Genomic DNA, 23,787 nt, shown 5'->3' with positions numbered 1-23,787 from the left:
AGGAATGCGTTAGAAGAGCTAATCTCAGATGGTATGGTCACTTAAACAGAATGGGCAAGGAAAGATTAGCAAAAACAAGTGTTCTCTGCTAGGTTGGCAGGAAAACGACCCAGAGGAAGACCAAGATATAGGTGGATACAGTACAAAGTGCCTTAGATGATAGAAATATAAGATCTGATAATGTTGTAGTCTTGACAAGTAACAGACTGATTTGGAGGAAAATTGTAGATAGGAAGTTAGTAATGATGTAAATTTTTCATATAGTATTATCATATCCTGTACACCTCTTGAGGGTACATGGCAGGAATTTGATGATGATGATGATAATACAGTGACAACTGAGTTGGATAAAAGAATCTATACAATGATTCTGCTGGATTTTGCAAAGGCATTTGATAGGATACTAAATATAACTCTATTACTCAGATTAGAAGAAATGGGGATAGGTACGACATGAGTTATATGGATACGAGGGTGGCTGATGGATAGATATCAATAAGTGGTATATTATTATTATTACATGACACCTTCAGGGAATCCAAAGACGCATCAAGGGAGGGCACCTGTTCTAGAACTCTGCATCTCCACCACTCAATCCACCAACTACAATGAACCGCAACTACCTTCATCATCTACCACTAATAACCACCACTAGTATTTTCACAGACAATCACAAGCATCCATGCCCATGACAGGATTCGAACCTGCAGCCTTTTGGCTGAAGAGCGGTTAAGCAAACCACTCAGCCAACCAGGCCGGTATATGGAGAAGCAGAATCCTGGAGAATTTAAATGATTAGTGGTGTGTCAAAGGGGTCTGTGTTATAGCCATTGCTGTTTAATTTGTACATAAATGATATGGAAAGTAATCCAAAAGAAAATATTTAGTTGTTTGCTGATGATGCACAATTAGACAAAGTGATAGTTAAGGTGATGTGAAGAGCTTGCAGAATGATTTAAATAGGCTGTCAGTGTGGGCAAAGGATAACGGGTATCAGTTTCAAATGGAGAAATGTAAAGTTATGCATTTGGGGATTAACAGATTACAAGCTGAAGTACGGTTCCATCAATGTGTACCACATTGATGGAACCGTACTTCAGGAAATAGATGAAACTAGAGATTTGGAGGTGGTAGTAGATAGAGTTGAAGTTTATAAGGCATATTGACAAGGTAGCTAATAGGATTACTTCACTATTTATTTATTTATATTATATTAGATTGATTTATTCTATGATTCTTCTTTATGAGGTTTGACACATGCAGATTACTGTTCTCAGTTCTGGTCACCTATATTTCTTGGAGATGAGGAAGCAGCAGAGAGGATTCAGTTGCGAGTGATCAAGATGTTAAGTGGTCTGTGGAATTGTTAAGTGGTCCCTTTGCAAGTTAGTGGGTTGCAAGGCAAAAAAAAAAAAAAAAGAGGAGATATGATAGAAACATTTTAGTTGCTTAAAGGGTTTTATAGTATTAATGTAGGGGAAGTGTTTCAGTACTTGGCTAGAGGGGGTAGAACAAGAGGTAGGGGTGCGAGGACTAGATATTTTGCTTGGAGAGTGGTGAATGAATGGAATGGGTTGTCAGAAACAGTTGTTAGTGTTTTGTCTGTTAATGGGTTCAAGGAGATGTATGACATACTGTGTGGATAGTTTGGATCTCCCGTGATAAGTCTTCAGAATCCATAGAGGTGACCGTACAAATAATAGTAATATAGAATCATATGTGAGAAAATTATGATCATAAGTGAACTTTCAGTAGGGGCATAATCAAATTACTAAAGTATAGAGCCAAAAGACTTCAAATTGACATAAACAAGCTATTAAAATACAGAATATTATGGATTCAGCCATATTTTTATAGCCAAATATAAAAAGAAACCTAAGAAAAGTTTAAAAAAAATGGATTCTATAGTAAACACATATCCTATTTAACTCTATATTAAGTATATTATCTCCTCTAAACACAAACATTTTTGAAAAAAATTATTAGTCTTACATAAAAGTGGTTTCTTCATGGAATATCTGCATACAAAAAGTGCTGTGAAACCTTGCTACATAACTTTAACTTAATCTCAATAAATTCAATGGACTGCAATTATCTTCTTTATGGAAAATTGTTCACTTTTAATGCTATTTATCTAAGTTAATAAAAAAAAAAAAAAAAACATTAAGACCAGCACAGATTACACTATGCTGCTTTACATTATTCATGTTTTAACCTTCAGATATGCACTGCTTAATCTTCAGTTATGTATTTTTATCCCAATTTTTTGGCTAGGCCAAAAATTTTAAATGAAATAAATCATTTCACATACCTACTTATGTTTCAATTATTCAAGAAATCCAAACTTCCAGTTATCTGGTCCTTCTAAATATTGACCTAACAAACAAAAATTGGCTGTTGCAATGTCCATTATTTGTTTTATTCATAATATGAATACCAAACCCTTACTTATCATTGAAAATTAAGAAGGCTATCATTACTATGTTGATATGTGTAGCCAAATTTTATCTGATTTGCCCATCAGATTCTTACTTAACTTCAAAATAGTGTGACAATTTATTATCACAATGTTCATTATTTGATTTTATTAATTATCCAAACCCCTATCTAACATTGAAAAGATTTTACACCAGGAAAAAAAAGTCCAAAAATCAATTCTGATTATGTCTTTTATTTGTGGTTGTACCAATTATCTGAACATCAAACACAGTCCAATATCCAAGGAGCCAGATGTAACAATAATCCATCAATTAGTACAGTTAATATGTACCTGAAAAATGATACACTAATTGAAATCAGTTAAATACAAAATAGGGAAATTTGTGTAAGATTTTTAAAATATGTACTAAATTTAAAAAAAAAAAAATTTATTGTTACAATAAAATATATTTTTAAAAATTTGATCAAAAGCATATGCATAAAAATTTATGAAAAGTACAAAATTTATTTTTGGGGGGGGGGAGATACTACTTGAATAGCAAAGTTTGAACTATATGTTAGCATTTTTCTTCTTCTCTTTGCACATTTTTCTGCAGCATAATAATATCTTCCTATAGATTTCAGCAGCTTTATGTACTTCACCATGTTAGGATTACTATCCATAATTTGCTGCTTTAAAGCTGCAAAGAGTGCAAAATATTTTGCCAAATTCTTGTAAAGTGAACTCCTTTTTTTTATATCTCTCACAATTTGCCTCCTTCCATTGTTCATCGTTAATCAGGTTTAGTGTAAGGATAGAAATGCAAAATAAACTACAGTATTCATGTAGACTTTTGTTCTAAGTTCAAGGATGGGAAAAGAGTCTTCTAAGGTTTCAGAAATTTTGTTGATTGGGTAGAAGGCGACTTTTAAGTTTTGCTGGTGATGCAATCTTGCTATTTTATCTGTGATTGATTATATTGGAGATTGAAAGAGAGTTTTTTGACTAATGTTCTGTTGTAGCCATTTTTTGGAAGGAGAAAATTAAGATACTGTTTCAAAAATTCTATTTCAACCTCCAAAACAATAAGAAGAACAAAAAAAAAGAGTATACAAAGGAGCAGTGATTCTTCCATATATACAATCAATTGCAGATAACACAAAAAATTACCTTCTACCCTTAAAAGAAGGTAACTTAAAACAAAATACAGTAGGTAACTTAAAAGTTACCTTCTGTATTTTGCATATTTCATGCAATGTTTTAATACACTTAAAATTACAAGTATTGTGTGCTTGGTCAGAAGAAACTGTTAAGAAAGTAATCACTGCAATTCCAAGCATTTCTGCCATAATCACTATTTCAGTTATCAAAATCTCTGAACACCTGAAACAAAATCAACGAAACCTCTGAACACCTGAAGCCTTCACATCTGATACTCAAAAAACTATGGGTCTACAAGATCAGTTGCAATTTTGGTCTGCACTGCACAGAACTGACTGGCAGATCTGGTGAGATATGCCAATCAGAACACTTCAAGAACTTTGAGAATGAGAGAAAGCACAAATCAGGGCTTGCAGCACATACAATGGAAACAAAATACCAAGTAGAATGATATTTTCAAATAATCAGCTGAAATGATGAAGCATCCTCTACAACATAACAAAAAATAAGGGATGGTTTTACATCAAGTCTGAGCTTCCTTAATCCATCACAACACACTTGTATCTACAGTAACCCATGAACCAGCAGCTATCGTAATAGCAAATGTACACTTTCCATTGTTTAAATGTTTTCACTAGAGATGTTAACTGTTATTACTTGTTTTCTAGTTTCTAGTTAATTCACGTTATTTCCTGATGAAGTAAAATATTTCATGAAACTAGTCGAAATAAAAACATAGTTTCTCTTTGATATCTTTGTGATTGTATACCAAAAAAAAAAAAAAAAGGTTCTAAAAAGTACAGTACTGTATGTACAACACTGGTGAAAGACAATAAGCAAATGTGCATATACTAGGAAAGTCAGAGCACAATGCTTTCCTGCACTTGTACATGCATCAGTGTATTAGAAAATTTCAGCTTACATACAGTAGTGTATGCTCAGCACAAAACAACACTAATGAAAATGTGATGAAATAAAATAAAAAAACAAAATTTGGTATCAAATTATAAAGCACAATAAATAGAAAATCACATTAATCAAAGCTACAAAAATTGAGGAATTGCTGTAATTCAAAATTTTATTACTGACTTATTCATAAATTATCCTAATACCTAGAATTCTGTTAAAACAAATCCTTACAGGATAGAATTTTTGGAGGGATGAAGACTGATTCAGAATCTCAAACTGCCCACATTAATTTCGGTTTAATTTGTTGACCTGTACAGACAAATTTTCTATTTTCAACAAACTCTCCCATCTACCTAATCTTAAAGAGAATCATCTATAAAATATAGTACTGATAATATGATGCTTAAAAATCAGACAAGTAAAGAGAAATAAAATATGTGAAATAGAAAAACCAGGTGCTCTTCATCATTTAACTACAAATGTAAACAAAGTCATCTCAATGTTATACAGCAATATGACAATTCCAAGATATGCTGATGTGCTAAGTTTGCAAACAGACTTGGAAATGTATGTATAACATTTTTGATGTAAGCACCAAAATAAATCAATACAAAAACTGCATATCCAACAACTGATTTGTTGACTCCTTGCTCCACACTAGTTGGCTGTATAACAAAACAGTGTACTCACTTTGCATCCAAGAGGCTGTTTATTAAAATCCCTCTCTAGATGTGGATGTGTCTAAATATCTTTAGGTGGTAGATAAATTTGAGTTTCTGGTATGTGAAACTATCACCTTATTTATTGGAAGCTTAAAAAAAGTCTCACAAGCAGGGAAAAAAAAACAGATTATCTAACTTGAGCCCAGCCACAGTATTTAGATGTGCAATATATTTACAACAATTGGTGGAGGTTTATATTAAAATCAAGAACAGCTAAAAAAAATTCACATTTTGTAGTGCTTCCTACAGATTGTGTTTGGCAAAAATTATAGTGCAGAATAATATTATAAAAATCTTTTTTAGTGTGTCATAAACCTTAGTAACTTCACCCAGGGATAGGTCACTGAATTCATGTCAGTTATCTATCAAAACTCTATAGGAACACATCCATCCCTCAGAGCACTAACTTCTGTAATAGAAACAATCCATGATACCAAATGTCTTCACTGTGCAGTCAACTTACTCATAGGGCTTATCTGTATTTTGCATATTTCATGCAATGTTTTAATACACTTAAAATTACAAGTATTGTGTGCTTGGTCAGAAGAAACTGTTAAGTAATCACTGCAATTCCAAGCATTTCTGCCATAATCACTATTTCAGTTATCTGTGAAGATTTTGACACAAAAACCACAGTAATATAAATGAAAAAGTGTGAAGAGACAATGTCAACACAAATGAAAGAGCATGCATTGGTACAAAAGAAAAGACTGAAGGCACAGATTCAAAGAGTTCATTCATACATGCAGCAGCTTTTTTTTTCTCCACCACAAATGTTGAAATGATTACAAAACTTCACATTTTGGTTTCACTGCATTCAGCCAACCACTATGTATCATGATACTTAAATCATCCTAACCTGTGGCACATAAATTACTGGCTTACATTTGGTCTCTAGAGTAGGGTTTCTGAATTATGTAAAAATAAGTAAATATATATATAAACATAATAAACTAAAATCTTAACCCACCTGCAGTATTAATGTGCTATAGGTCTGCCACCTTTGGTGGGTGGGAATCATCATATATATATATTATCTTCTCTTAGGAAAGAAATGTGTCAGCAAAAGTATTCTAAGGTAGTACTGGTATAGTCACTTGAACAGAATAGAAGAGGAAAAATGGTGTTTGATCCCAGAATAGCAGAAAAAAGACCCGGGGGAGGACCAAGATCTAGTTGGATTGATGCAGTTAGAAGTGTCTTAGAAGACTGAAATATAATATCTGACAATATTGAAGTCCTCGCAATAACAGACTAATTTAAAGGGAAACTGTCAATAGGAAGCTACCTTACACATGGCACTGATATAATATAGGTTCTTGTACCTCTTGTGGGGGAGGGGATAAAAATAAAGTAATAATACAACCTTTTCATGTAGTACTAACATAATATCCTGTATACCCCTGAGGATACATATTAGGAATTTGATAATTATGATATTGGGAATAATCTGGTCATGTGAATATCCATATTTTACAATGAAGCTAAAGTGAGGTGAATAATCATTAATAAAAATGATATGTATGTCTCTCTACTGAAAGAATTTGCAAGATGATTTAAATAAATTGACAGTCTATTCAAATTTGAATACAGTGACTGGAAGTGTAGGCTCCACTGACATCCAATAATGGATGAAAGTTTAATGTGGCAAAAATGGGAAGTTATGCACTTGAAATGAAACGACTGCAAACTGCATATCATACTGATTAGATCACACTGCTAGAAATTGATGAGGCTAGAAATTTAGGGATGATAGTGGACAGGGCATTGAAGTTCAAAGACCATACTGCAAAATGTGGGCAATACAGTTCAAAGGATAACACCAACAAGAAGGGAGTTATTATTCATCTTCATATTCTAAAGAATAACAATAGTGATAATTACATAAAACAACTTAAGACAATAAGACAAGTATATTACTTCAGTTACTTGTGCATATTTCCTAAGTGGTTTTCAGTAATGTAGAAGCAAAGTACTGCTGCCTCCATATAAGACTGGCTATTTCACTTTCAGATGAAAATTCCTCATATACTGATTCAAATCAAATGTCAACAGTACCTAAATATATACTAGAACTGTATAATGCCTACTGGACCACAAACACTTATTAGACACATTTTGGAAGTTCTTGGACAAAAGGATGTTGCACCCTTCATATTGTTGCAATCAAAAATGAGAAGGGCATTAAATTTCAATATTTTACTTACCTCAAGCCAGTTGAGCACAGGACCACAGTTAATAAGACTACCAGCCAACTGAGAAAATCTTTCTAAGTATTCTGTCAGCATCACACGAATTACCTCCTGGAATTAAAAAAAAATCTAAATTAGACTAAGCTGATAACTATAATAAAGTATACCTTCTATGAAAACTACTGAAAAATCCTAAAGAATGGTATACTAAAAGTAAGTCATTATTATTATTACTACTACGGGCTACTCCAGGAGTCCTTAGACTCATCGAGGGAGGCCCTAAACATCATGTTCACACAGCTGTTCAACATTCTCACGGTATCTATCATACCTTGCCTTGAACTCGCTCACTGTCATAGCACCCACAACAGACTCTGGCAGCTTATTCCACTCATTTACCACTCTAAAAGTAAAGAACCCTGCTCTAACACCCCTGCTAACCACACTCTTGCCCAGCTTCCATGGGTGTCCCCTAGTTCTCCCAACACCAGTCCTGATCTCAAAAATATCATCTGAATTAATCTTATAGAATCCTTTTAGCAATTTGAATGTCTCAATCATATCTCCCCTTTTCCGCCTATCAACTAGTTTCTGCAACCCACAAATCTTCAACCTGTTCTCATATGGTTCATTCCATAGACCTGCTATCATCTTAGTCACTCGCCTCTGGATCCTCTCAACCTCCTCCCCATCAAGAAGGAACCGAGGTGACCAAATCTGGGCACAGTAGTCGAGATGAGGTCTTATCAAGGCTCGGTACAGAGGTACAATAACTTGTTTTTCTCTGCTTGTCAAGGTATTTTTCAACAACCAAGTGAGTTGATGAGCTGATTTAGCTACTTTCGCAATGTGCCCCCTAAACTTCATCTCCCTATCCACCAACACTCCCAAGTCCCTGGCCTCATCAATCTCTTGGAGTACAGTTCCACCAATGTGGTATACTGCTGCTAATCTTTTCACTCCAAAATGCATAACCTTACATTTTGTCACATTAAATTGACATCCATTCTCCTTAGTCCAGAACTCCAATCTATCTAAGTCATCTTGCAAGACTTTGACATCTTCTGCATTCACTATCGCCCTACCCAACTTTGCATCATCAGCGAACAAATGAACTGTCCCACTTAGACCCTTCCCTATATCGTTAATGAACAGATTAAACAGCAGTGGTCCAAGAACAGAACCCTGTGGCACACCACTAGTCACAGGCCGTTTTATGGACTCTACTCCTGAATAAACTACTCTTTGATATCTCTCCATCAACCACCCAGCTATCCATCTCACCAACCCTATATCCATTCCCATATGTTGTAGTTTACGGATTAGAATTCCATGTGATATCCTGTCAAACGCCTTTGCCAGGTCCAGCAGTATCACTGTAAACCCATTTCCCTTATCCAGTTCAGCCGTCACCTTGTTATAAAACTTGAGCATTATAACAAACTATTATCTATCAGACCTTACAAATTTGCTGTGTATACAGCATATATATATATATATTTTAGAGAATAAATTTTAAATGACTTTAAACCGAGATAAAATATTAAATTTTAATGATACAACTAGTTTCAGCCTTCTTCAGGTATCCACTAAAGGTAGAACACAGTAATAAAAAATTGAAGTTATTACAAAAAACTGAGAATTACAGGAAAAAAATGCAATACATAATTGACACAAAAACGTATTTTTCAAGTCGTTCTATCTAACATGCTATTGTTTGTTGTATGCATGCTTGCAGGTTCTTGTGAGCACCAGTGTTGAACAACTGCAGTATGGCTATCAGGGATGTTATAACTCAAACTGCAGTTCAAATGTTCAGGATTAAGGAGGATTTCTCTGGACTCCACGATTTTCCTTTCAAACTCATCACTACAGCGAAAAATGTTTTCGGATTTATCCCAGCAAACGGAGTGACTCTGTAGATCATCATGAGGGTTATTAGAGAAAAGAACATGACTGGATAGTGCAGATGCATGTGATCTTTTATAGGAGATGTCTCTCTTATGCTCCTCAATACGCAATTCAACAGATTTGTTAGTCTGTCCAAAATAAGGAATATTACAGTATTCCTTAACTTGTAAACACCTGGATATTTCAGGTTGCTTATAAGAGAATGGACTTTAGGGAGTATAGTGAAAAACGTCCTGATGTTGTATTTTTTAAGGACTTTAGCCAATTTATTGGAGACTGAACTAACGTAAGATATCGAGATGCTACCTTTAAAATCAGTAGTTTTCGTAGTACACTAGGAGGATCCAGAAGAAATTTCTTAATTGTTTTTTCAGAATATCCATTTTGTTTAAAGATAAGAGAAAGTTGTTCAATTTCTTTTTGGAGTTCATCTGGTTCATTTAAAAGAGATCATGCTCTATGTCCTAAGGTAGAAATAGTTCCAAGCTTTTGTGGTGGAAAGTGATGAGATTGATAGTGCAGATATCTGTTAGTATGAGTTGGTTTTCGGTATATAGAGATTTTAAATCTCTATATACCGTGGTCAACCATGGTTGGCAGAGAGGAAGGAACAGAGAGAAAGAGAAAAGAGTGGTTAGGGAAATATAAATTGAAGGCCTAGGCAGAAAAAGAAGTGATATAACAGATTTTTGTTACATCACCTCTTTTCATCTCTATTATATCACCTCTGACTTAGTTGTTAATGCTAGAAGTATCAGTGACCTTAAAGTTCAATAAAGAATAGAGAGGAAGAGATCTCCCACAACATACCACATACTAAATGGGACATCTAGTATGTGAGTTGTTGTGGGAGATTAGCATGGCACATCCAGTTAACTCCATATTTGCTATGATAATGTCACTTCACTACAGAAATACTTAAATTCAAACTAAAAATATACTGAATGCAGCATTCGTCAGACACTATGCTAAATAAATACAAGAAGTTGATTCAAACACAGCAGTGGGATTGTATAAAGTATTGGCAAGAGTGTTAAAATAACATGCAACAGAAATAAAAGTGCCTCTGCACTTACTGGGCATAATATATGTTTAAGTTAGTAAAGAGATTTTACATAAATATAATAATGCATGTCGAGGCTCAATATGAGCTCAATTCCTAATGAACAAAAGGAGAGCAAGATAATTCCATTATACAAGGCATTGCAGGCAGGGTATACCAAGAGTGGAGCTAAGACAGAAGCAACCAATTATATACGTCATACCTCTAGAGTGGTCATTAAGGTGTTTGAGAAACTAATTAGGATCCACATCTAGATAGAGGACATTATGGTTTTGTTAAAATCACAATTAACTAATGTTTTATAACAGTGGCTGCAGAGTTGGAAATGGATATACAATACTTTTGAATTTTTCCAAGGCATCTGATAGAATATTTATCGGGATTCAACAATTTCTATACAAAGATTGTTATACAAATTTAAAGGCATCGGTTTACAAAATTATTTTTATGACATGGATAGGAGCGTGGAATAATAACAGTTAGAGTGTAATGCAATTATGAATCTAAGAGAAAGAAGATAAAGCTAAGATTCTTCACTTATGCCACTATTGTTTAATTTCTATTTTAATGATATTGTGGTTGGTCTGGATAGTAATGTATAATTATTATTAAAGTAACCTCCACAAAGTCAGCAGACTCATTGCAGGAGGCTTACTCATCTAGCAATGTCTATCATACTGAAACTTGAAATCATTTACACTGCCTGTATTTGCAATGTACTCCAGAAATGTGTTCCACTCACCAACTACTTTTCATGTAAAAAAATCTACTCCTCACACCCTCCTTCACCATATGATCCTTATAAAACAACCAGGAATAGCCTCTCGTTCTTCCCATCTTATCCTCCAGTCTTTTTATGATTCCTATGTATTAATCTGTTAAAATCCATTAACCAAACTTAAAGGTCCCTAAACACACCTCTTTTCCTCCTATCCACTAAACTCTGCAATCTACATTCATTCCTTCACCCACTCTGCATAACTAACGCTTCTGAGTCCTGATATCACTTTGGTCATTCATCTTTGGATCCTTTCTAATGCTTACACATCACAATGAAAACTGTGTGACCAAATTTGAGCACAATAATCCATGTCTGGATACAGAGGCACCATCATCTCCTTATCCCTAGGCATTAACATACTTTTTTTTTTATCATAATAGCAGTATGATGTGCAGTCTTTGCAATATGCCTCAGAACTTTAGTCCACTTTTTACCATTGTTCCAAGATCCTGACCCTCATCCACTTACAGAAGCACGGTTCCACCAATACAGTACCATAGCCTTATATTCTCTACACACCTCAAAGAACATTAAAAACATTAATTTAATTTAATTAATTTAATTTTAAGAACATTAAAACCAACTCCAGTAATCTGTCCAAGCTAAAAGTCTATTCAATCTATAGAGAATTAACTTCAACAATACTCCTGAAATATCAATCTATATGAAATATCATTAACAAATATGCTAAACAGTAGAGGCTCAAGGAAAGAACTCTGAGGAAAGTCACTGGTCACCCTCCTTTTCTGAGACACAGCTCTATCATACACAACTTGCTGGTATCGTTCAGAAAGCTAATCTTCAATTCATCTAATAAATATGTTATCCAATCCTATCTTCTGCACAAATCTGTCATGTGGTAAGCTATCAAATGCCTTTGCAAAGTCAAAGAATATTGGTGTGTGTGAATCTTCTTTATCCAAAACATCTGTCACCTTATCATAAAATGTAAGTAGATTGCTAAAACAAGACTGCCCTTCACAAACCCATGCTGACCATCATAGAGAATCCTCTGTCCATCATCCCAATCCCGTATTCTATTCCTAACCAGTTTCTACAGTACCTTCACTACAACTGCAAATATACAGACTGATCTACAGGAAACGTCTGTCCTAGAACCATGCTTGTGGCAAGGTACTATTTGGCCTTCTTTCCATTCCTTAGGAAACCTTCCCACTGGAAGACTTTCATTAAATAACCAGGTCAAGGGCAGAGCTAACTCTTTTGCACATTCCTTAAAAATGCATGGTGATATCCATGTACATTCATTCATTCCCACAGACTTATTAACATCTAACCCAAGCAACACTTGATACACCTCTAATATTTGCTTCCCTTCTGCATGTTGCACAGCATCATATACACTGATTAAAGTGCTCATTAAATACTCGACTATATCCTTTATTATGGTTGCTTTATTATCAACCAGTTGCCCTTCCATAATTATTCTTCCTCTTGCTTGGCACATACCAGAAAAACCCTTGGATTATCTTTGACCAGACTGGCTAATCTCCTCTTATATTCTACTTTTTCTATTTTTACCATGTTTATTAGCTTCTGACTAGCAGAAGCTAATAAACCTCATATTCCTCGTGCATCTATTTACTACAAACACTGTCTTGTACCTCCTCCACAATACCTTCTTTAACCACACTGTTTGCTTGATTTCACTTTCATCCATCGCGCTCCTGCTCTATTTATTTGCTTAATTCTTGATATGCATTCATGCTTGCTTGTGTCAGATGATGACTTATCATTTCAAATGCACTGTCAACATCTTTTCTACACAGCTCATCAACCCAATGAATTAATGCTAGTTGACTACAGAGCTTCTCAAAATCACACACCTTGTAGTTCCACATATATCTTCTTGACAGCAACCTTTTCCTATTTGAATCCCTTCCAAACTACTATATCATGATCACTCTCACTAACAGGTAGCAGTGTTGATACCTCCTTCATAACCACATCCTGTGAGGATACTACCAAATCCTCACAAATTCACTCTGCCTGTTACCATACATTATCTCTTCTTTCCGATCCACATTCCTATAATTAAAATCTCCTATTAAATCACTTTCTTTTTACTTGCCCAACGAATCTGTCTAAACATCTCATCAGTACTCTCTAGATTCTTTGACCCCCCCCCCCTAAGAAAATCTCAATTCCACACAAAGCAGTTTCAAAATCTTCATGGGTGCTATTTTCCTACTATTTTCCAGTTCCTTTAAAAAGGACATCATGATTCCTCTGCTATTATTAGCAGCACTCCCCTAACTTTCTTCACATTCCTATCCTTTCAGAAAATCTTATGTCCTACCATTTCTAGTTCCAACAGTATATCACTGTCAGACAACTAAGTTTCACTTGCACCAGTTGTATTTGGGCATACTGACTCAATAATACTGACCCTTTATTTCTGATACCCCCTTACATTAGTATACAATCATAATTCTCCACTCTTTTGAGGCAATTCCCCAACACCATCACTGTACTCTGGCTGTTATAGTACACCTCTCTCTTTGTATCTGTATGTATCTTCTTCGTGTCCTTCCACAACTTGCTTTTCAATCTCTCTCTCTCTCTCTCTCTGACCCTTACCCAAGCTAATTTCACATGGACCCTGTATACTCTTAACAAATGGCAATCACTCCAAATGTCCAACATCAAACACAGTACACCAGCTTTAAACCATTCTAACTTACCTTCAAATTTACTCCATACACAAACAAACTGACCACCCTTTGCTTGAGAAAATTAAGCCATCTTGTCATTCTGTATCATTGCTCTCCTCATTTCACTATTATCATATCTGTGCAACATACTAACCACTTCCCAGCAACACTATTATCCTTCACCTCCTGCAACAACTTCTTCAAATCCCTTTCCACGTTCCTTGTCTCACTATCCAAGTCATTTGTGCCTCACAACTACTAATTCTGATTCCTGTTTCTTCTTTCCTTCCATGCAGAGCATCAGATATTCATTTCAATGTACTACCTGGAAATCATGTCTTATGTACCTTATTATTTATCACACCTTTAATGTTTGGCTCTTGATATAAAGCCACCCTATCACCCTTGGATACTTGCTTCCTCCTATTAATTTAACCTCCTTCTCAATCACATCAGTTAATTGCTTCTTTGAACATCCAATTTCCTTCTCCATATGCTCAAACCTCACTCTTCATTTTCATCAACTCTTGCCTAAGCTCTTCCACTTCACTTCTATTACTATCATCGCCAACATTTCCATCCATTTTCTGATTACTTCTGATGACATAGTTCTCAGTTTTGGAATACTCTAGCCTTGTCATTGTACTTCTCACACACTGTAATGCATTCATTCTTTTTATTTAAACTAACAGTCCATAAATCTTTCACATTTTTGGACATATACATGTAATAATTTTTGCAGCACATCCACTATGAAATATGACAAAAACTTGATCTACATTCTACAAGTTCAAACTTTCTGCATCACTAGTATGCTCATTTTTATTGCCCCCATTTTAACTAGTAATGTTAACTAGCATGTTAAACTAAAAACATCAACAACTTAACATGGTTCAAAAACGCCACTACTTCTCTTCGTGTCAAAGCTATATATTATTAAACTAAAAAGCAACTATTACCATATATTTTTGATGCAAAATAAGGAAGGGTGACATTTCCAATACAGGATCCATACAAGCTAATCTGAACAAATTGGTTCTATGAGCAACTGACAACAAATGTCAGTTCAATGTTGCTAAATACAATGTTATGCATTGTATTTAGCAACAGTGAACTATCATATCTATGCAACACACTAACCACTTCCCAGCAACACTATTATCCTTCACCTCTGGAAAGAAAATTGCAAGTAAAACATTATATTAATTATTAATAGTAATTTGCTACAAGCAGACAATAAGCTAGAGACCTGGGGCAGCGATGGTACAGAGAGAGAGTTTAGGGGAAGCATTGCTAAAGTGATCACATTAGATAACCGCTGCAACATTAAAGAGAGCACCACCTTGTATGAATAAGAAAATTATTCTTCCACTATACAAAGCTTTGATAAGACCCCATCTTAAATACTGTGATCAGATATGGTTCCCTGGGTTCAGAGGAGACATTAAAATATCCAGAAGATAACAAAGATGATATCTGACTTTAAATCTGAATTTGAGGTCTTCAAAGTCTGAGTGATAGAAGATATTGAATAAAAACATAAGATGGTAAAGGGATTTTACAGATAGATGCAAATAAAACTTCACACCTCATGGAAAGTGGGAGAACTTTAGGTCATCCCTGAAAACTGAGTAAAGGCATAGTTAAGAAGGATGTGAAGTCCTTCTTACACACTGTGTGTGTGTGAGAGAGAGAGAGAGAGATTGGCTAACAGATGTTGTGAAGAGCATCTTCAATGAACATTTTCAAGGTAAAATAAATAATGAGGCATTCTGTGACCTAGAAGAGGCTCACCTCAATAAGTCCTTCACTGCCTGTATAATAATAATAATAATAATAATAACAATAACCAAGATGAACAAAAATTCAACCCAGATTATAGCAGTGGTATGCTGATCTCCACAATGATGTTAATTTAATGATAGAATTAGAATTCTGTTTTAACTCATATTTGATAATTATCTTAGAAATGTCCAAATGTCAATGTTTTCAAAACTATATTTTAAACCTTTGTTCTTCTTGAAGTCGAAGATCAATGGATTAGAAAAACATATTTAACCTTATACTCAGAGAACAGCTCATGACTGCCTACTTAAAAGAAGAGGAAAGTAATAATTCTCTAGGCTATAGTGGCATCACACTGAAAAAATTCACATATTTATTTTGATAATTTGTTTTTCTCTTTCTCTCTCTCATTGTGAAACTGATTTGAAAGATAAAACTGGTTCAGCTTCTAGAATAATCAAGTTCCTGTCGCAAGTCATTGTCATTAACAAGTACAAAAGGTGATATTTATGCTTGTTAATAGCCAACAAGGAGTTCACAGCCATTATAAATAAAAATAATGAAAAAATATAAAATGAGTATAACTATGTATATACTAAATTTAAGAATACTGAAATAGCTAAGTGTAATAAATTTTAAAAAATACTGAAATAACTAATGAACACTACACATGCAATTTTAAGGATGAGGAGGCTAGACTTTTCCCTACTTCCTCTAAACAAGCCTGTACCATTAATGCTATGACAACTTCAGTAAAGAATATGGTCAAAAAGTATTTCAATAGAATATATTTCAATAAAAATAGACTTTATCTTATAAAAATAAACCATGAAGTCAACAAAAATCCTATTATCTCCTCTCAAAATTATGTCACTTCTACATAATCCAGATAAGTTAAACTACAATTGAACTGATTTTACAATGTTATGATTTCAAATTAATTTTATGATTCTCTTGATCAGATTATTTGGATATGATTTTATTTTTAATTTCCAAGTTTTCAACAGAGTTCTTTTTCTATTTCTTTATTTATTCATTACATCTAAAAGGAGACATATAATACTGGTTATTTTTTATAATAATCTGACCTGCAAAAGGTTATAAATCTACAGCATATTAACAGTGTGGGTAACCCAAACAGTCCATCCACAAGCTCCATTCTCACATCAGATCATGAATGAAAATCATCTATCAGCACTTAAAAGACAAACATCTGTACCATAAATTTAAACTCATGATCTTTACGTTGGATAGCAGAGACACTATCAACTTGACCAATCAGACTAGTGCTGCTTAAGAGCACTACAAGTTAGCCATATGCAGGGAGTTCTTATATGACTCTAAGAAGCATTAGAGAAAAAAAAAAATCTTAAGAATTTTGGCTGCTTAAACATTTCACTAAGTCTATCTACCTTCCTTTACAAATTAAAGCCCGCTAACTAAAAAAAATTATTTTAAAAGTATTATTATTATGAGTAATATTCTAACACTCTTATAAAGTAATAATATTATAATAAAATAATAATATAGAGTATTATAAAGAATAACACTCCTGACTCCAGGGAATCAGGGACTCATCCAGAGAGGTCACATACTACATGCAACAGCTATCATACTTTTTCTTGCATTCATTCACACTGCTTGCACAAACAACATCCAATGGCAATCCATTCTAATCATGCACCACCCTATGAGAGAAAAATCTACCCCTCATCCCCTTCTTAGCAGCATTCATTCTCTGCTTACGAGGACGGCCTCTTGTCCTTTTCCCATCCTCCATAAAATGAAAAATTCCATCAACTTTAATCCTGTATGGCCTCAGAAGTTTGTAAGTCACAATCATATCACCCCTCTTTCTCTTGTTCTCTAGTGTGTGCAGTTTCCAAAAAAATCAAAAGAAATCATTGTTATATTTTTGCTACTTTGAAATATGAGGGTTGAAAATAAATAAACATATGGATAATGCCAATATTGTCATAAATCAAATGCTAACATCTTAAGGCATGCTTATGTGATATAGATGGCAGTATCATTGTTTTCATCTGTTACTTCAGAGAAACATTTCAAACTGTGAAAGTGTCACTTAGATTAAAGTAGACAGCAGCTGCCTGAATGGGTTGGAACATGTTCAAAATTAGAATAATGTTTTGAAGATCAAAATTCGGCTTTCTTATATTATCTCACTGATTATTCAAGGAAACACAGACTCATAATACAATTTAATGGAATAACTACAGCACAATGAGAAATAAAGTAGGTTTAATCATTTCAATATTTCATCTCTGTCACAGAAACAAAATATTGAAACAACTGGGTGCATATAATTTGCTGAATAGCAATCATTAGATTGTTTGCTATAAAGCAAATGATCTAATGATTGCAAACACATTGTTCTGTCAATGCCCTAATAATAAATATACATGGGCATCCCCCAGATGGTAATATAAAGAACTGCATAAACTATATCATCATAAACAAACAATGGAAAAGATCAGTAAATAATGTACAAATTAAGACGCTTTGATTTCAACACTGACCACGAAATATTAACTGCCAAAGTGAAGACAAAATTCAACAGGAAAAACAATATCAGAACACATCAACCTATCAAAACTAAAAGATAGCTCAAGCAAGCAAAAGTAGATTTTTTGAACGGATGTGCTTGAAATTAAAACCCTCCATCTTCCAGAACAGCAGAAAATACTGGGAAGAAAGAAAAGAAACAGTGTTATCAATTGCAAAAGACACTCTAGGTACCAAACTCAAAATAAACAAACAGTGGATAACCCAAGAAATCCTAGCTACAATAGAAGAAAAAAGAGAGGCCAAGATACTTGTAATAAACCAACAAAACAATGAAGAGAATAGAGAAAAATACAGAGCACTAAAAAATAAAGTTGATAACCTGTGCAAAAAAGCCAAAGAAAAATGGTTAGAAGAAAAAGATAAGAAATGCCAAGAAGCATACCAACAAAACAACCTAAAAGTCTTCCATGACCTATAAGAGAAATTACAAAGGAATTCTCCGCAAAAGCAGTAACAATGATAAACAACAAGATGACTGAAACAGGAATATTGAAGATATAAGAAAAATCTAGTCAAACCATTTTAAGACTATCTTTCACCAATGAAACAAAACTACAATGCCAACATTAGATGAAAATAACGACCACCCAAAATTTTACAAGTAGTAGTTAGATACACAATAAAACAGATGAAAAACAATAAAAAACCAAGCATTGATACTATCCCTACTGAACTATGGTCATATGGAGACAGCACATCAATAGAATATTTAACAACCCTATTCAATAAAATACTACAAACAGGAGAGATCCCAGATGACTGGAGAACTGGAAAGATCATCCCAATATACAAGAAAGGAGATAAAAGAGACTGCAGAAATTACAGACCAATCAATTTACTCTCCCGCACCTATGAAATATTCATAAGAATTATACAGAACAGATTGAAAAACACTTATGAAGAACTGATAGGCATAGAACAAGCTGGTTTCCGAGGAAACTTTCAACAATAGACCAGATTTTCACATTGCACCAACTAGAAGAGCTCAGCTAGGAAGACCATAAAGAACTATATTGTTGTTTTGTGGACTTTAAATAAGCTTTCGATAGTATCAACAGAGAACTCCTTCTTAAAGTTCTACTAGAAAAAGCAATAGACAAATATATAATACAGTTTCTGATAAAAATATTACTCTAAGACAAATGCAATAATTAAAAAGGACACACTCACAACAGAACCCATAGAGATCCAAAAAGAAGCAATGCAAGGATGCCCATTATCCCCATGCCTATTCAACATATATCTAGACGAAGTTGTAAAGAAGACAATGAGCCTGGAATCAATGTCAATGGTTTTAACATAAATAATATCAAATATGTAGATGATCTCGTCCTTATTGCAAGAAAGCCAAAAGAACTACAAAGGTTGATAAAACGAAACCTGTAAAACATATGACATGACAATAAATATACAAAAGACAAGAGTGATGAAAATAGGGAGGAACAGAATACCATCTCAGCCACCCTAAATGGAGAACAAATAGAACAAGTAGACATCCTATATCTTGGATCAAAACTAACAGAAGCAATAGATGAACTCAAAACAATCAAACACAGAATAGCGATAGGATGGATCACCATGGGGAAAATTACAGAAAATCTGGAAAACAAACAAGATATCTAAGCAAGCCAAAATCAAATTATATGAATCAATAATTATACCAATAGTCATCTATGAAGTAGAAGCATGAACAGTTAAGAAAAGAGAGGAGAAAAAACTGCTGGCATTTGAAATGCTTAAGAAAAATAAATAGAACAAGTCGGATAGAAAAGAAAACAAGCGGCACAGTCAGACAAGAATTATTGTATAAAAAGAGAATAATAGAAACAATTAGAAAACAATAACTGAGATGGTTTGGCCACACTGTATGCATGGACGCAGACAGACTTCCTAACGTCCTTATCAATACTTTTCCAACTGAAAAAAGAAGACCCGGAAGACCAAGAATTACCTGGCTGAAATTAATAAAGAACATTTCGGAATGAATAACATATAAGGAACTTTTTCAAACAGCAAGGAATAGAGAAGACTGGAAGATCCTGCTCAAGGGAAGACTCAACCTGTCTTAGACGGAAGAGAAGAAGCAGTTTGCTGAATTAAATAAGTAGATTTACACTATCCATAAAAGTAAAAGAAACTTAATTTCACTATTGATTCATCAATCATTATAATTCATACATCATTTCTATCTAAACGAGAAATTAATCTTTAAACGAGAAATTAATCTTTAAACGAGAAAAGATCTAACGTGAGTGATGTTTGGCATCGTAATTGCAAGTGTCAAAGGAAAAGAAGTCCATTTAATTCTCAAATTTGGTTTGCCATCCAATATATTTCTATACTTCTGTTTCAAGAAACAAAGTTCAGATGTCACTTTCAGATTTGTAACTTTTGTTATAACATATTTCAGTCAGATTATGGGTGTATTTTGCATCTCTTTTGGCATTATGAATGTGGCTGATTTCAGAGGCACTTCTAAATATTCATTTTAACAACTCAGCCAAAAATTAATTGAGGAGGGTTTATCAAAAAGATCAATGTGATAAATTCTCCTTGTTTGGTTTTTGGCTTTCAAGGTCTTTCAATGAATCCATTTTTGATTCATTCATTGTAATACTTCATTTCTTTTAATAATAAATGAGTTTGTGAGCCACATTTTACTAGTAACAATCAGTCAGTTTTAAGTTTTTTTTTGTTTTTGTTCATAACTCACTTGAAAAGTGCAAAAGCTTAAACAAATACTCCTTAAAAAAGCCTAAAAAAATACTCCTTTCAACTTATTAAGCCAACAAGCAAAGGTTTCAAACTGTTGCTTCTACTTTTTCCAGCAATTAAAAAAAAAAAAAATGAATGTTAGCACCTTAAGTTCAGATTTAACTCATTTAAGAAAAAAATATCACATAAACCACCTTGAAATCAACTGCTATTAGGTCTATCTCTCTCTCTTTTCAGCCATCATTAATCCATACTGAATACTTTAGATGAGTAGGTATTTCATTATTGTAAAAAAAAAAAATAATAATAATAATAATAAAAAGAAGCAAGGCTAATTAATTATCTCGGGGTTCATAATGGGCACAATGCAAAATATGCATAGTGCATATCTTGCATTGTGCTTTGCACACATGTCCCTGCAGCAGTCTGCTATCACCAGGTGATATCAACAGGACTGGGGTGTTATGTGCATGTTATTAAACTTGAATAAACAATCTTTACACACATTACTGTCATTAACTATTTAATCATTTCTAGCTTGATTTTCTATACTGACAGCTCACATTGTGTATTTGAATTTTAAATATTTTCCAAAGGATCGAGAAAATTTTGCCTTGTTTATCGAGGAACCAATGCTGGATTTTAGACCACATTTTGGAAACTCTGCTCTAGAGAACAGTATTTTATAAGACAAATTGATGAAACATAACTAATTGTTGGTTCGATACCTGTAATTTGAACCGCACAGCAAACAATCATTTATTATTATATATATGAAGTTATTTGACAAACTTAAGGAAATCTTTAAAGGTACATGTGGCACGACTATAAACAACAAATAGCATGATAACCACAGTAATTAACTTTAATGAAATGAAAGTACAGATATTTTGTACTGAAAATAATAGTACATCATCGGTATTTATCGAAAACCTACCTTTACTGACAGATACATTCATCAAAAGTCAGCATCATCATCTACAGCCCTGGATGAGGCAAGGGCTTCCTCTGAAGATTTTGCCAGCTACCTTTATTTCTGGCTTTCATTTATGTAATTGCTTTCATTTATGTTATTGAAAAGGATTTTCGAGAATCCTTTTCAAAAACATCTTCCAATCGTAATCTTGGTCTTCCTCATTTTTGCCTTCCTTGGGGTTTTGCAAGAATTTTTTTTTTTTTTTTTTTTTTTTTTTTTTTTTTTTTTTTTTTTACAGGATTGTTATTCATTCTTATCAGATGTGCAGCCCAGTTAAAACAATTAATTTGAAGAAATCTGATTATGTCTTGTTCTTTAAAATATCTATAGAGTTCAAAGTTGAAGCATCTTCTCCACTGATCATTTTCCTTAATAGCACCAAGGATGCTACTGAGTATTTTTCTTTCAAAAACAGCAGCAATTTGCTTTTCCTCGTCCTTTGTCAATGTCCAGGTTTCTGAACCATATGTCAACACAGGGGGCGAATCAAAGTTTTATAGAGCAGGAATTTATTATTTCTGGATATAAACTATAATTTCATTATTTTCCTAACCACAGAAACTTTTATTAGCAGCAATAATTCTTTTCTGTACTTCTGGTGAAGTTTTATTTTGGCAGTTTAATTCAGATCCGAAGTAGATAAAGCTATGGACACTTTCAAATATATATGATCCTATTTCAATAAAGGGCAGATTGTTTTGGTATTCGTTTCTGGTGCAGTGCATATATTTAGTTTTATCTTGATTATCTAGCCTGAAGGGCAAGAAAGGTTAACTTAAGAGCATTAATTGTCCTTGCAACTAAATCAATGCCATCGGCATAGGCAAAGATTTGTACAGATTTATAGAAAATGTTTCCTTCTGTATTAATTCCTGAATCTCTTGTGACTTTTTCTAGAGAGATATTAAATAGAAAACATGATGAGTCTTACTTGATGAACTCCATTTTTTATACAAAATATATTTGAAAGATTGCCATGTATTTGAATTTTGGATACTGTTTTCTCTATTGTAGACTTAACTAACCTAATGAGTTTTGGAGGAATACATAATTCCTGCATTGCTCTGAAGTCTACAAATAAATTATGAGTATCAATACCATATTCAATAGTCCTTTCAGTATCTATCTTAAACTAAATATTTAATCAACTGTAGATTTTCCCTTACGAAAGCCACATTGGTATTCCCCAATTCATTGATCAACATACGGCAATAGTCTTTCAAAGAGTATATTTGAAAAAAAAATATATGATGTGCAGAAAATGCTAATACCTCTTTAGTTAGAACAAATCATGGAATCTCCTTTCCTTAGTATTGGACAGATAATGATTGTGTTCCAGTCTAATGGATGGAAGTTTCTCTGTATCCCAAATTTTAACTATCAATTCACGCATTTTTTAAGTAGTTCAGGCACATAGTTTTTTTTAGCGATTCTGATGTTATACCATCAAGGCCAGGCATTTTGTTGTTTTTGAGTTTTTCAATGGCTACTTTAACTTCATCTACAGATGGTGCCTATTCATTAGGTTCTTTATTAGTGTTAAGTATAATAAAATCAAACTCTTGTGCTTCTTCGTTCAATAGGTCATTAAAATGTTCTGTCCATCTACTGAGTATAGGTCGTTTATCACTAATAATTTCACAACTTTTACCTCAACAGAGAGTTAATCTAGGTTTAAAGTCTCTTTGACGGGAAATGATTTTTTGATAGAATGCTCTGCATTTATTAATCCCTCTAAGATGTTCAATATCTTTAAAAAAATCTCTGCTCATATAACCGTTTTTTTTAGCCGCTGAAGCTTCCTTTCTAGCTGTACAATATTCATCAGATGCAATTCTGGTGTTTCTTTGAAGAATCTTTTTATATACGTCATTCTTTTTATTTGTGGCCAT

At 33.6% G+C, this 23,787-nt stretch overlaps 1 protein-coding gene across 1 annotated transcript in view; it reads right to left on the bottom strand.

Annotated features, from left to right (window-relative positions):
- Positions 1–2,746: 2,746 nt before the first annotated feature.
- The window catches only part of LOC150098276 (GTPase-activating protein rrc-1-like), a 38,672-nt gene continuing 17,631 nt past the window's right edge, over positions 2,747–23,787 (bottom strand). Inside the window, exons 3-4 of the mRNA XM_090406294.1 lie at positions 7,419–7,514; positions 2,747–2,770 (exon numbers count right to left, since the gene is read on the bottom strand). Of these exons, the coding sequence (XP_090262420.1) occupies positions 2,747–2,770; positions 7,419–7,514 (120 nt within the window). The remainder of the gene's footprint in view (positions 2,771–7,418; positions 7,515–23,787) is intronic.

Source organism: Typopeltis vanoorti, chromosome 16 (assembly GCF_054136105.1).
Source record: "Typopeltis vanoorti isolate ZY-2024b chromosome 16, IOZ_Tvanoo_1.0, whole genome shotgun sequence".
Classification (NCBI taxonomy): domain Eukaryota; kingdom Metazoa; phylum Arthropoda; class Arachnida; order Uropygi; family Thelyphonidae; genus Typopeltis; species Typopeltis vanoorti.
Note: the sequence above shows the minus strand (reverse complement) of the source record. Positions and strands in the feature narration are given on the sequence as shown.